The sequence below is a fragment of the Durio zibethinus genome, chromosome 23, assembly GCF_047325235.1.
Source record: "Durio zibethinus cultivar Kanyao isolate XHJ-2024 chromosome 23, ASM4732523v1, whole genome shotgun sequence".
Classification (NCBI taxonomy): domain Eukaryota; kingdom Viridiplantae; phylum Streptophyta; class Magnoliopsida; order Malvales; family Malvaceae; genus Durio; species Durio zibethinus.
Genome location: NC_143184.1, coordinates 4,604,602 through 4,618,332, shown reverse-complemented (window position 1 = coordinate 4,618,332; position 13,731 = coordinate 4,604,602). Strand labels below are relative to the sequence as shown.

The following is a 13,731-nucleotide window of genomic DNA, read 5'->3' as shown; positions in this document are numbered from 1 at the left end:
ACATTTCGATTTTCATCCTTTTTAATTTATCTACTAATGTTACTTTTTTTGTATAATTAAAAACATTTAAATGAATAATAACATAATGATCTTGTTTTGTATCTTAATAATATAATAACCGCGTCAACTTCTAACAAGTAAAGCTTATTTGGGCCAAAAAAATTATTATTATGTAAGCTTATTACAAAAGATATAAATAATGAAAAAAATCTGTATCAGTAACAACTTTATATATTGATATTACAGATTTCTTTCAATGTAAATGATTACTTGAAAACGTTTGGAAAGAACAAATTTTTTTAGTAATATAAACCGATTCAACCAAAAATGTATTGGAACATAGCAGGATTCGCCTTCCATAGACACACCAAGCTCCGCAATGACAGATATTTCACATCATAATTTCTATGTATCAGGGACACTCAAACCTAAAATGAAGAGTCATCAATCTGACTCGAGTCACTTTCGGATAAAAGAAAAAAATCTAACCAGTGGATCACTTTTCAGCTTTGAATCTAAAGCACAATGTTGAAACTGTCGGGAAACTGTCCAATTCTTTTTAACTTGAATCTGTCGATGAAAAGGCTCCTCTGTACCAAGGGACTTAGGGTTTTAATCATAAATCAACTGCAATTGCTAATAGCCTAGTAAACAATGGCATAAAGTAATTTGTAATAATCATAAATATACACTACATTCGATAAACATAGAAGCATGTAAGTAACATCAAGATGTGTTGGCCATGGACTCAATTAGGAGCTGATAACCTTCTGGCACGGCTGTCTGTGTGTTAACACACTCGGCAAGTGCAGGTACGTCTGAACCAAGGCCATGAGACATGGCCAGAAACAGCAGCAAATGAAAATCCGAAATTCTCTTCACAAATGGAAGACTCTTTGTTCTATCTAGATGACTCTTCAGTGTCCCCATTGTCACATGGTTGTTTCGGTTCTCAATGGGAAATGTTGAGGAAAGAGGTCCCTGCGTTAAAAGCAACTATAAAAATGAGTTCCAAAGTAATAGAGGAAGGTGAATCTGCAGCATATCAAAATTGCATGTGCATAATTAAAAATCTCCCCCCCCCCCCCCACTTTCTCTTTCTTCACAAAAAGAAAAATAAAAATCGTCAAGTGATGGTGAGCATCAATCTAATGGACCCTTCCTCTTTCTTAACAAAAAGAAAAAGAAAAATAGTTAAGGGGTGGTGAGCATCAATCTAATGGAGATATATCGCCGGCATTTAACCTGTCCAACCTAAGAAATAAATACATTAGAACCACTCTTGTTTGCAATGAAAGACTAGCAGCAAATGCAGATGATAACTTTAAGGCACATGACAACTCTGCCGGCAGAAATTGACATTGGATGGTGTTTTTTGGAGCCTTAGTATGAGTGTTGCACATAGTGGAGTTTCCTTAAATTTGGAGGGCCATACCTTCATTGCTAGGTATAGTTCCAGGCAATCCATAAAGTTATCATGAACCAAGTAATCAATTGGTATCAAACCAAGTTAAGATTTCGTCCAACAAATGCACTGCTACTAGGAGTTGAATTCATTGGATACAGACTCTAGAACTATAGAGGCTATTTATAGCATATATCACAAAAGAAACTAGATGTATCGGTTATACTTACATAAATACTACCCGTGACTGAAGCCAAAGGCAACTTCCAATTTTCCACCAAACTTAGACTGACACCAGAATTTCTAACCTGGACCTCACTTGAATAGTAAAAATGCTGGCTATAGTAATTGATTAATCAAATACATGGTTTCTTTATTGCGTCTATCATGTAATCCAACCTAAATATCATGGTGTACCAACAGCAGGAGCTGCAATCATTTTCCTTTGCTGTAGGTCAGTAAACCATCTATAATTTTAAGGGAAGACCTTTATTTGGCATCCCTATTTGCTTCTTTCTTGGTTTGACAAAAGCGTCCTCTTAAGCTATAACCATCATATATATAAATATCAATCTATCTTCTGGACATGGTAAGCAATTCAAGAAACGAAAGACACAGTAAACAACTCCAAAGAAACTTCTCCATGATGGCTGCACATTTGCAACTCCACCTTCCATTCCGGGACTATTTAACAATGAACTCTCTTGCGAACTGTTATTAACCTAAATGTGGCCTTCCATTAGCTTTATATGTTACTTTCTTCTTCACATACAAAACTATGTGTGCCACAAATGCTAGTTGATAACATTTTGCATGCCTCCTCTCAAGCAATTCAACGGCTAAAATTATAGTGACACTGGTCTAAACTAGAGGTGTAAACTAGCACCGTGAATTATGTAAACTTCACATGCAACACTCACACCTTGTAGGTTAAAAGGTTAATTAGAAACAACAACAGAAAATGAAAACAACCGCAATTATTAACTATAAAAAGCAACTATTTCTACAACATTAATTGATTAAATCAGATAATGAAAAAAAAATTCCGCACCTGATGGTCGAAAATCTTTACAACCACCAAGAAGAAATCATTATCAACCTCCTTAACATCCTTTCCACCAACGACAACATCTTTCTTCATCTTTGAAAGCTTTGGATCATCATCCTCTACAAACTCTGTCACAAACCACCCTTCCTTAAATAACTCAACACACATATCACTCATTTGAAAAGCCTCAAAATGTACATCCGCAGCCCCATCTTCATTGGCTTCCAGCTTCACCACAACAGTTACCCATTCCTTCAGCCCGCTCTCGGCGTGAAGCTCTGCCACCTGTAGAACCTCCCTGTTCGAAAAATTATAGTCCTTTTTGCCTTGCATTATCGTCTGGGTAAAAATAAACCCTACTCTCTTAATCCCTAACCCTGCCGCAATGGCATCAACCAACTTCTCTTCTTCGGGATTCCTTAAAAGGATCAAATCGTCTTCCAATCCTTGTTGAGGTGGCTCGTAAATGAAATCAACTTCCACTCTACCTTCTTCCGAGATGGTGCCGTACATGAACCCGCCGCGTTTGATAGCAAACGCCAGCGTTTCATTCACGTATCGTTGGAAAGCGTATGCGCAATCGCGGTCAAAGGAAACAGAGTCGCAGTGAGGGGATTCCTGGCGGGTGATCCGGGTTTGTTTAGCGATGAGATCGTCCATGGTCATTTTACGGCCGAATGATCCGGCGGGAGACACGGCAGGGCCGCCGCGGACGGTGCGTTCGCCGTGATAGTAAAGATAAATAATGGAGCCGTGAGAGAGGTTTAAGGCGGAGAGTAGGGTGCAAGGGTCGGCCATGTCGGTGAAGCGGATGAGGTCGGCGGGGGTTTTAACTAAAAGAAGATTTTTATCAGTGGAAAGGGTTTGGTTCTGGATGGAGATTTGGAGTTGGGATTCAATTAGGGTTTTTAATTGGGAGATTGATATGTGAGGGCCATCGACTTGGATCCGTTCAAGGCCGTCTCGACTGCGGATTCTGATCATCATCTTGGAATCGAGACGGTAGCGTTTTGAAGGCTAAAAGAGTTAAACGAGTTTCAGCTGAGATATGAGCTAAAAAAGAATTATGGTTTTGGCTATTTTCTTTATAATGGAGAAGGGAAAGTGACTGTTGGAGACGACAAGAGCTTGCAGTGAAAGAGTTGGGATTCTGATGAGAGTTCCTTTTTGGTGATCGCTTGTATACTATAAGATTGGCTTTTCTTATACCCAAAACGTCACCGTTTTTTATTTGTAAACAGTCCAGAATTTTCTTAAGCAGTTTTGGGACTTGAGTAACACGATACAAGCAAAAGTTGGTATCCTAACTTAAAACTAGATGAGAATTTAGCCCCGTGATTCAAATTTATTAATTTTTTTTTAAGAATAAAATTTTAAATTTATTAAATTTTTTTTTTATAAAATTTTAAATTTATTAAATTTTTTTTTAAGAATAAATTTAAAAATAAATAAATTATTCAATCTTTCAGGATCAATAAATAATCATCAATAAGATTCAAATCCAAAATTTTTTAATCCAAAAAAATAAATTTAATTAATTAAATCAACCACTTATTAATATTTATTGGATATTATTTTTTAAAAATAAATATATGAATTAATTTTAAATAAAATTTGAATTATTATTCATCAATTTTTAATAAAAGCAAAAGTTAGAATTTAGAGTTTGTTACTTGCACATTAGAAATAATACTGGTATAAAAAAAAAAAAAAAAAAGCCAAATAGAACATATGCAAGATTTAAGAAAGAAATGGTGGACTTTTAATGGTAATGCTTAAGCATTAGAATTTTATTTAAAGAGTGGCTTGTTTAAAAACCTTAATACATTAAAAAATTATTTGATATTTAGTAAAATTTTTTAACTCTAGGAATGAGATTAAGATGATGATATATATATTTTTTATTTTTTTTAAATATACATTAAAATATATATATATTCATATTAACTCCACTTGTAAATTTAAAAAACTTTATTATTAGTAGATTTGATAATTTCTAGTACATTACAATGACAGAAAACAATTAAATTGCAGAAACAAAGTGACTGACGGATTAATTAACAACATAACATTTCTTCCTAATCTCCCCTTCAGTCCCTGTGAGAACTCCAATGGCTCCCATCTTCTTCATTGCCACTGCAAAGTCTTTGAAGAATTTCGATGAGTCAAGCATATCGTTGACAGTTTTGACGGCGTGATTGTTTGTCAGAAGGGCGGCATCGGATTCGAAGAGGCCCATATGTTGCTTGAGGATAACAAAATAGTGATTATCAAACTTTAGAGAGCTACCAGGATCCATTTCCACGGTGGTTGTGTTGTCACTAAGGCTTCGGCATTTGGTCTTCAAGAAAGCAGCATAGGTTGCGTTCAACGAAGGATCTTGACCTCCTCTTCCAGTAAAATTGTATAGCCTGGGGCTGAAGGTATTGCAGTGGCCTCTTCCAATCGTATGCCCACCTGCATTTTTTCCAATGATTTTCTGTAAGTACTTCGGCAATTATAGTCCATTCAAAATTTTTATTAAAATGCTCAGAATTGCACACTCTTGCTCGACTTGGATGATCTGCTTCTTCTAGTTTTGTTTTCTTATTAAAGAAGTTGACAAGTTCTTTAATTTAATAATCTTGACTTTTTGCATGCAGCCTTCATTCTTTCTTTTACATATGAGAAAATATGATTCGAACATAAATTTAAACCTTTATTTTTATAGAAAAAGAATTTTCTAGACATGATCGCAAAAGGGCTTTTGAGGAAACTGAGACTGTTTTTATGGTCACCCAAATGTTCTGTTCAGTGATATTTGTTTCTCTTGTTGTTCAAAAGAACTATTGATTCTGTCTTCTTTCCATCTTATATATCTTAAAAATTCATTGGATAATGTACCTGATAAAACCACCAGGTCTTGCACATTGAGGCCTTTGATAGCAAAGTTCCGAACGAGACTGGTGAAGTTGAAAAAAGGGGAAGGAAGATTAGCCAATGCCTCAGAAATTCGTGACACTGTGCCATCTCTTCTACCGGTAAGAACTTCCCACAATGGTTTTTTGAACTGCAAGTTAATATTCAGTGCACTAGTTATATGCTTTCATCTGTCGAAAAATCACTTCTTTTTAAGGTTTTTGCTTAACTTACTTTATATGAAACTGAATCCCTGGCAGCCAAGGCCAGAACATCAGCACAAGATACTACTCCTGGACATTCCTTCTCCACTTCTGCTTTTATATCTTCAATGACATCGAAACCCGACAGGCTTAGGTTCGGAACTGCCTGCTTTTCGGCAGTGTTGTTACTTGTCGAGTTCAACAAAATTGAAGCTTCACAACCCTGAAAATTAATTTCCAATAACGTGTAGGCATTGAGATTAACATATGCACCATTAATAACCAAATGTGCTACTACACAATATTTAGAAGCCTTACCCTGACAAAGCAATCATGAAAATGCATTCTCAGGAACTTTGCTGGCAGGTCGAGATTCTTAGCTACATGTTTCTCGGTAGCGTTCTTGATTATCTCCTCTGCATCAGGACAGCTAGCCTTGTAATAATTCTTCCTAAGCACACCTCCATGGCAGGTCCCAAGAACTCCAAAAACTACAACACAAAGCAACAGGAGAATGTGACTCTTCATCATGATATCTTTAGAAGAAGATGTAATTCAAGTGAATCTGGCAATGCAATAGGCACAACCAGCTCTGCCTTTTATACTTGTGTTTCGGCATTTTTCCGGTTAAGCAATGTATATTTTAAAGAGACTTCTTCCAAAATCCAGTTAAGCAATGTATCTTCCATCTATCTCTGAGTTACTATATTTTTATGTCTCTTAAACTATTTTATCCATGTTCTGATTTTTCAATCCAAAATGTATAGTCAAAGTCAAACATCTAATGTGAGACAACTATTGTAAAATTAAATGGCTACTTTGGCCTCCCCCAGATTAATATATTTGTAAGTGGCAGGGAGGTCTTTTTAATCTCTAATGATTAAAGAATCCTTCACATTATGCCTGAGTTTGCAGCTAAGGTCTCGTTTGATATCGTTGAGATTGATAATACAATAATGGTGGTATTTTATAACCTGGATGAAATTAAAACCATTGCTTAAAATAGAAGTAGAATTTTTTTTCTCAGTACGAATTAGCATTACAAGCTTAAAATAGCAGAAGTCAACGTTACATATATACTAATCCAGAATTCAGATCAAAGCATGATTACTCTTTTAGAAAAAGAATTATATGAAATTTTTATAAATGAAATTTGTGAAACTTTTTATTATCAATGAGTAAATAAAAATAAAAATTAATAGATTAAAATGTCTTTTACATAAATTAAACATAAAAATTTTGAGATAAATTTAATAAATTTTGATATATTTATTAAATAAATATTTTTAATAAAAATATTGATAAAATTTTTATCATTAAATAAATATTAGTCAAATTTAAATTATAAATAATATTTTAACTTTTTTACATATTATTTATTTTCACATTAAATTTTATTAATCTATCAATTTAAAATTTTCATTTATTCATTTTTAATTAAAAAAATAAAACCAAAAAACCTCACTTATAAATTTTCAAATAAATTTTATCATTTTTTAACTAGGCAGAAGTCGCCTCTCGACATGCTCGCACAAATATTTTCTTTTTGGCTTCCCAAGGTTTTTTCTTAATCAACTTCATCGTGCTATCATCAACAAAATATAATAATTATTATTAACTACCATGTTGCTTGCATTTAAGACTGGCATGCTTGATATATTTATTCTTTGCGTAATTATAAACAATTAAGATTGACTTCCAAAGAAAAAGGGAATAGCAATTCTATAAGTTGATTCAAACATGTAGGTGTTCGAAATTGAGATATACATAAATACATTCAGATATATATAAAGAGGAAAAAAATTTAGAAAAATTATCACATTCATTAATAGTCTGATCTTTAAATTTAACAGGAAGAAAAATAATTTAAAGTATAATAAAAATTACATGAATCAAAACCAAACTCGTCCCATAATCCAATGCTAATTATAAAATAATGCAGCTTTCGTAGTTGTTTCTTACATCCCAGTTGTAATTGTAATATAATAATAATTACGGTGCCTCGTTTGACTGGATGGAATGAATCTAATCAAGTAGTAGAATTATTTTTGTTCTTTAGAAATAAATCAAGTGGCAAGATTAGATGCATTGACAGATTTTTAATACAATAAAATACGACAAAACATTTACTATAACACACGATTGCTTGTGGTTTAAGCAGGAAAAACACATGTTCAGGGAAAAAAACAATCTTTTTGTTGCGTTGCCTTCACACCACTAATTAATGCTTTTTCAAGTCACCGTCTGAAATGTTCGTAAGTCAGGAATTCAAGTCCATCTGTCCAAGCCCAAAATAAAATCAACGAGCTCAATTAGATACCCAAAATTCGGGCTCATCAAATTGTACTTGGTGTTAGAAAATTTCAAAGCCTTGGTTGATTGAGCTGACTACCAACTTTGGTGGGATCCATGCCAAATTTCTCCACCCCATTACATAGAGTTGGGCCACTGTTGGGTTGACTCAAAAGTATATATACTTTTGAAGTTCAATGATTTTAAATACTGCGTGTATGAAAACAAGAAATAATCCGAAACACGAGCTTAAATTTTTACTTTTGTTTTTGGGTTTTCAGCAGACCATAGGTCCACAAATAAGAAATCTTTGCCGGCCGGCCCTTCTCACCTAGCTCACCCCAGTACAATGACCAAAATGACCTTCACCCAATCCTGTTTTGGTTGCTCTCTTTGCAATCACTGTTGCTTCTGTTGGCTTTGGTTGAAATTGTTTGATTTCATGGCCGACATCTAAAATATTACTATGTGAAAGGCATTCTAATGGCTGCTACTTATATTAGTAATAAATTCTTCACTACAAAAATATATTCACAAGTTTTTTTTTTTTATTATTTATAAGAATAACTCAAATCCGAGCTTCAAGTTACAAGTCCCATCATATTGTATTAACTTTACTCACGCAAAGGACAGTTGGAATCAGAAGATTCCTTGCAAATCTGAAGCGTATATCCAAATATCCAAATACTGTAAAAAACTATGGCTATTGAGCTCAAAATTACTGTATTTTTTTGCTACATTCTTGATTTGAAAGCATTCGTGGCTGCTCTTTACAGAGAAATTCATTGGCTGGCTTGGCTTCTGCTTATTAATGGGTGTCTCTTCTCTCCATTGCAGTCTGGACTAGAAATTAAAGGGATTAATTGCATGAAAATCCTCAAGCACAATCTATAATCTTATAAGTCCTGGAGAAAGAAAGAAGCCCCAAAGATTGTTAAGAGGATACTGATATAATTACAGAAGCAAGATTGATTTTCATTTGTATATTAATTTCTTCAGGTTACAAAACCATGTTTTCTATGTACAATTGACAGTATATTCAAACAATTGAATAAACAATGGAAGAATACCCAGAAAAAAAAAAAAAAAAAAAAAAAAAAAAAAAAAAAAAAAAAAAACAGGGAGAAAACTGAAGAACATGGAGCAGAATGAATGAGATACATAAAAACTAAAGAGGACTGGAGAAGTCATTTGGGTAGTTAGAAAAACAAGAACAAAAAAGAAAGGAAGAAAATCCAGATTTTAAGATGCCAGGCAGGCTTCCCAAAATAGCCTGTTCTTTTCCATCTCATTCATGGTTTTGGTTGAATCAACAGAAACAGCTGATAATTTCTTTTCTTTTGCCACTACTCCATTAATACGCTGATCATCCCTGCACTTTTTATACAAATGAACCTCCTCTTGCTCCACCACCTCCCCATCCTTCTCATCTTCATGATGATCATCATCACCAACATTTGCTAATTTGTTTTCTAAGCTATCAAGCTCTCTAACCCCAGGAAGAAAATCAGATGTAGTATCACAGCTGCATGACTCAGCATCATCATTATCATCTTCTTCAGCATGGTTGACAACAGACATGGCAGGATCAAAAAAACCAGCTTCTGAATCACCGGTTGCCTCGAAGAGCAAGAACGAAGAGACATCAAAAACTTTACTTTTAATGTCCATATCTAATTGCCAACACTAGATCGAACAACACAAACAAAAAGTACAAACTTTGTTTTTAAGTCTTTCCAACACAGCAGAAATTTTTATATAGCTAATCGTAACAATTCAAATAATATCAAGGAAGTTGTCTATAAAAGGACATGAAAAGAAAAAGAGAGGTGGGCTGCTGCTGCTGCTGCTGCCGTGTTTGACACAGGGATTTTCTATTGGATATCAATATTAGCAGGATGGCTGCTGACTTAAAAGTTATATTTTATGCAATGGAGAAGAAAAGATATTTGTATTAAAATGGAAGTGACATCTGCCTTTTTTTTTCTAGAAGGAATACTCAATGTTGAAATGGATGGATCACAGTTCAGACCCACCATTCTGGAAAAAAACAAAAAAACACTTCCAGAAGCAAGTGTCGACGCACGGATTTTACGTGTTCCTGTCTTGGACTTTTCAAAGTAGATGAGATCATAGGCTCATTTCATTTTTACCTATTCCTCTCCCGTGATTTTATTATAGTCGTAAACAAGCACCCAAAATTTTCCACTACATATGAAATATCAGGTTGATAGAATAAATAATCCAAAGAAAAAGACAGTGCTTTGAATCATGTTTGGAACACAATTCAACAAATGTGAGTTTGAAATTATTGTTGTAAGATACATATACTGCGACAATTGAGTGATATTTTGGGTTATTTTCAACTAAAATTTTCAGTTTCTGGATGATAAAAAATCAAAGAACTATTCAAACAAAGAAGACTTGTAAAGTGTTTATTACTAGTCAATAGTCATCTCACAATTTTGTTAACGTTTGAAACGTGGATTACAGTAAATAGCGACAACCCATTTCTGAAAATGATTGAGCGAATAGTAGTTGTTGTAAGAATTAATATATAATAATCTAAGAAAGGAAAATTACTTGTGCGGCTAAGCTGAAAAAAAGGTTACCGAAATGTACAAGGTATGACTTTTTCGTTGTGGCACAGGGGGTGTTTTCTAAATAACGTGCACCAAATGTATACTGCAAAATTACATGGAAGATACTATGTTTATGGCAGTTTTTTGGTTTGCTCCACGTGTACAACAATCGGAAGGTATTTGATTGTTTTCATTTTCTGGCAGAGCAAGTCTTTTTCTTTTTTTTTTGCTTTGTTTGTTTATTTTTAAAGAAAGTCATGACATAACAAAAGAAAAAAAAATTAAGATCTAAAATTTAGATTTAATAAATATCATATTTTAAAAATAATTACAAAAATTAATTGAATTAAATTATATATTTTTTATATTTCATTTATGCTCTTTTTACTTATTAATAAAGTTTAATTACGAATTTCTTTCATTCTTGATTTATAACCATTTTAATTATTCATAAAATATTTATTTATTTATTCCGTAAGTGAAACTTGTCTATCCTTTTTTAAATTCCATTTCTTGTATGAGGACTAGTTCAAATGGAAGACGATGATATTGAGTGTTTCAAATCAACCAACTTAAGCAAAGAGTTCTTGTCTAATGAATGAGGAAGTTACGTATCAACTTACTACTTAAGAAGCATTCTAAGTTATATATGCATTGTATATTTGATTAATTATAGTATTTTGTAGCATTCGAACTTTTTTTTAATAGCTAATGCATTTTTTCATTCAAAAATTAAATTCGAAATTTTAATCTTTCAATATATATTAAAAAAAACATTTGTAAACCACTTCGAGAACAACAAATAATTTGATTTGATTTTAAACATAAAAAATCAAATTTTTATTCATGTTTAAACACGTCAAATTCAAAACGATAGATTCATCTGATCTTACTGAGCAAGTACAACAGGTTTATTGACGGTTTCAACCAGAAAGCAAAAGACTTGTTCTGCTTCAAAATTTGACATTTAGATAGTAAGTATCAAATAAATGAGTTTGTAAATTTCATTGGTGTAAATCATAATTGATATTGTATAAAAAAGTAGTGATAAAAGAAAGAAGAAACGAGGCTGAACAGTCGAGTTTGGCATAGAATTGTAGGTTCAAATCTATCACCTGCTGGAAAGCACTCAAAACTCGCCACAAATCAAGAATGGGAAACGTGGAATGGCAGAAGAGAAAAGAATCATGAGGAAGCATTGTGGATAAGGTTGATACTGATGGTGACCAGATTATGACCCACTACACAAACAACATTCATTCACGTCACTCGTAAAAAAAAAGAGAAGTGGAAAAATTGGAAAGGACGGCCAAAAGTAGGCAGCCAACAGATTTACAACAATCATACTCAAATATGAATACTAGGCTTTCTTCTAGATGTTAAGTGAGCATATGTAGTTCAATCTAAACAAAACAAATGCGTTTCTTTGCTTTGTCTACCTATATACAGTCTTATTTACAGGAAAAACAAGAAGAATAAAGCAGTGGGGATGCGCCAAACACCCACAGGAATATTTTGACAAATGGCATGACAGAGAAGAGAGACGCCTATGGAATGAACTGAAATGAACAAAACAGCACCTGTTGTCAAGAAATGGGGGCAGGACGCTTCAACATAGTCCAAACTTTCCTGTCAGATTAAAATGTCCTCATCAGTGAATAAATGAAACTTGAATATCAATTAGGGCGGTATAAACTACTTGGAGCTAAAAGTTAAGGAAAAGATTGCTTCAAATTTTAGTAGCAGGGATAGTTTAGTGGGTGACAGGTGCTCAGATTGAGTAAAGCATTTTATCTTTAGGTCACCGTAAAACATGCAATTCCAACTTCGTAGAACTTGCAGCATAATCTCAACAAAATAAATGATGGTCACGATACATAGCATCCTAGTCTCATTGCGTATTCAAGGTTTTGGATAAGAATATGGGCATTTGCAACCAGATATGCTTGATGCTTTCCTACTTTCAACAATACCAGATCAATAACATCATTTGATGATATGCTTGATGCTTCTGAAAAGAAATGCAATACAATGCTGAAATACATCACCCGCGAAGCTCCAATTCAACCTTTCAAATACACTAATAATATCAGGTGGACGCATAATTTGCTAATGTAAATGGTGAGAAAGCAAAATAAATAAAATGAATCCCAGACACACAGCAAGACTCATCTTCCAGTTGTTCAGCCTTCTATGATTTTTCCAGGTATGACGTTTTAAAATATTTACCAGCAAAATAGTCTACCCTCAATAATTAGTTCTTTATATCAACTTGATATTGGCAGCAACCAGCAATACTACAATTCAGTATACCTCTAACCACGCAATGCCCCTGAAAAAGACCAATTCTCATGCAGTTATGAACTAATACAAATAAGCAAGTATAAAATCAAAGGATATATAAAATGGCGGAAAAAGTTCATCATGTCAGAAATAGTTCTGCACAAACTGAACGAGGCTTGTGAAAGATAGTCAGAAATTAGCAAGATCCAAGCCCTACACTACAGTAATTCCGATTTTAATCCAAGTGATGTCATGATGATGATTCTCATAAATGACATAGATGGTACCTTAATTGTTGGTAATGCTTCTTGATCCCAGGACAAAGAACACTCAACATACAAGCAACAAGCATTACCTGAGATGTTGGGTCCTTGGTTATCCTGCGACAGCAGATGTACTCAGGCAGGAGAATACTCAATTGAAAGAGCAGAGCATGAGAAATACCTCCACATTTCAACGGAGTATTGGATGGGAACCATCAAGTTAATATATCTCCAACATCTTGAACCAAACCACTGAAAGCAAAGATTTGCATACTGGAAGTTAAGTTCAAAATTCAAATATCTTACATATTTCACAACTACAAGTAAAATATGTAAAGACTAATTTCAGGGAAGGGAAACAAGTACGTATATGACAAATCTTAATTCCGGTAAAAATCTGCATGGGACAGACTTGGAGGGATTACATGGCAAGATGGACAGAAAGGAAATCACATGCAAAAACCTCAAAGATAACAGGACCTCAATGTACAGATGATTTTATAATACCTGAATGTCATAGATCAGAATGCATTTCTAAAAGAAACTTGGACAATCACTTCAGACAACTTGGATATAAACAAACCCACTACTAAAGCCATTCTTTTCTAGGATAACAGGAAGCTGCTCTTTAAAAAAATATCAGCAAAAATAAATTGCCCCAGTGAACAGAAGAGAAGTGCTTAAGTACAATGCTCTCGAGTGAATATACACAGGAGTTGAATAAACTCCCAGAATGTACCTTGGTGAGGAAAAAAAA

The 13,731-nt window shown here is 33.8% G+C and overlaps 4 protein-coding genes across 4 annotated transcripts; all 4 read right to left on the bottom strand.

Annotated features, from left to right (window-relative positions):
* Nucleotides 1–316: 316 nt before the first annotated feature.
* On the bottom strand, nucleotides 317–3,623 carry LOC111314192 (NPL4-like protein B). The gene is made up of 2 exons (XM_089752595.1): nucleotides 2,457–3,623; nucleotides 317–981 (listed from the first exon to the last, which is right to left on the bottom strand). The coding sequence occupies exons 1-2, from the start codon at nucleotides 3,438–3,440 to the stop codon at nucleotides 727–729; spliced, it is 1,239 nt and encodes a 412-aa protein (XP_089608721.1). The 5' UTR covers nucleotides 3,441–3,623; the 3' UTR covers nucleotides 317–726.
* An 866-nt stretch (nucleotides 3,624–4,489) lies between these two features.
* LOC111314189 (peroxidase 56-like) lies at nucleotides 4,490–6,085 on the bottom strand. The gene is made up of 4 exons (XM_022915313.2): nucleotides 5,873–6,085; nucleotides 5,586–5,777; nucleotides 5,337–5,502; nucleotides 4,490–4,910 (listed from the first exon to the last, which is right to left on the bottom strand). The coding sequence occupies exons 1-4, from the start codon at nucleotides 6,083–6,085 to the stop codon at nucleotides 4,507–4,509; spliced, it is 975 nt and encodes a 324-aa protein (XP_022771048.2). The 3' UTR covers nucleotides 4,490–4,506.
* Nucleotides 6,086–8,800: 2,715 nt separating this feature from the next.
* LOC111314187 (uncharacterized) lies at nucleotides 8,801–10,212 on the bottom strand. The gene has a single exon (XM_022915310.2). It carries the CDS (start codon nucleotides 9,515–9,517, stop codon nucleotides 9,089–9,091), a length of 429 nt encoding a protein of 142 aa, XP_022771045.2. The 5' UTR covers nucleotides 9,518–10,212; the 3' UTR covers nucleotides 8,801–9,088.
* Nucleotides 10,213–11,705: 1,493 nt separating this feature from the next.
* LOC149512130 (uncharacterized) lies at nucleotides 11,706–13,225 on the bottom strand. The gene is made up of 4 exons (XM_089752156.1): nucleotides 13,156–13,225; nucleotides 12,999–13,091; nucleotides 12,742–12,760; nucleotides 11,706–12,057 (listed from the first exon to the last, which is right to left on the bottom strand). The coding sequence occupies exons 1-4, from the start codon at nucleotides 13,188–13,190 to the stop codon at nucleotides 11,884–11,886; spliced, it is 321 nt and encodes a 106-aa protein (XP_089608282.1). The 5' UTR covers nucleotides 13,191–13,225; the 3' UTR covers nucleotides 11,706–11,883.
* Between the last annotated feature and the right edge of the window lie 506 nt (nucleotides 13,226–13,731).

Coding starts and splice junctions, on each gene's coding strand:
- LOC149512130 (XM_089752156.1), bottom strand. CDS start 13,190: ATGGTTCCCATCCAATACTCCGTTGAAATGTGGAG. Junction 13,092..13,155: donor TACTCCGTTGAAATGTGGAG/GTATTTCTCATG, acceptor CTGCTGTCGCAG/GATAACCAAGGACCCAACAT.
- LOC111314189 (XM_022915313.2), bottom strand. CDS start 6,085: ATGATGAAGAGTCACATTCTCCTGTTGCTTTGTGTTGTAGTTTTTGGA. Junction 5,778..5,872: donor TTCATGATTGCTTTGTCAGG/GTAAGGCTTCTA, acceptor ATTAATTTTCAG/GGTTGTGAAGCTTCAATTTT. Junction 4,911..5,336: donor AGACCTGGTGGTTTTATCAG/GTACATTATCCA, acceptor GAAAAAATGCAG/GTGGGCATACGATTGGAAGA.
- LOC111314187 (XM_022915310.2), bottom strand. CDS start 9,517: ATGGACATTAAAAGTAAAGTTTTTGATGTCTCTTCGTTCTTGCTCTTC.
- LOC111314192 (XM_089752595.1), bottom strand. CDS start 3,440: ATGATGATCAGAATCCGCAGTCGAGACGGCCTTGAACGGATCCAAGTC. Junction 982..2,456: donor TAAAGATTTTCGACCATCAG/GTGCGGAATTTT, acceptor CTTTTAACGCAG/GGACCTCTTTCCTCAACATT.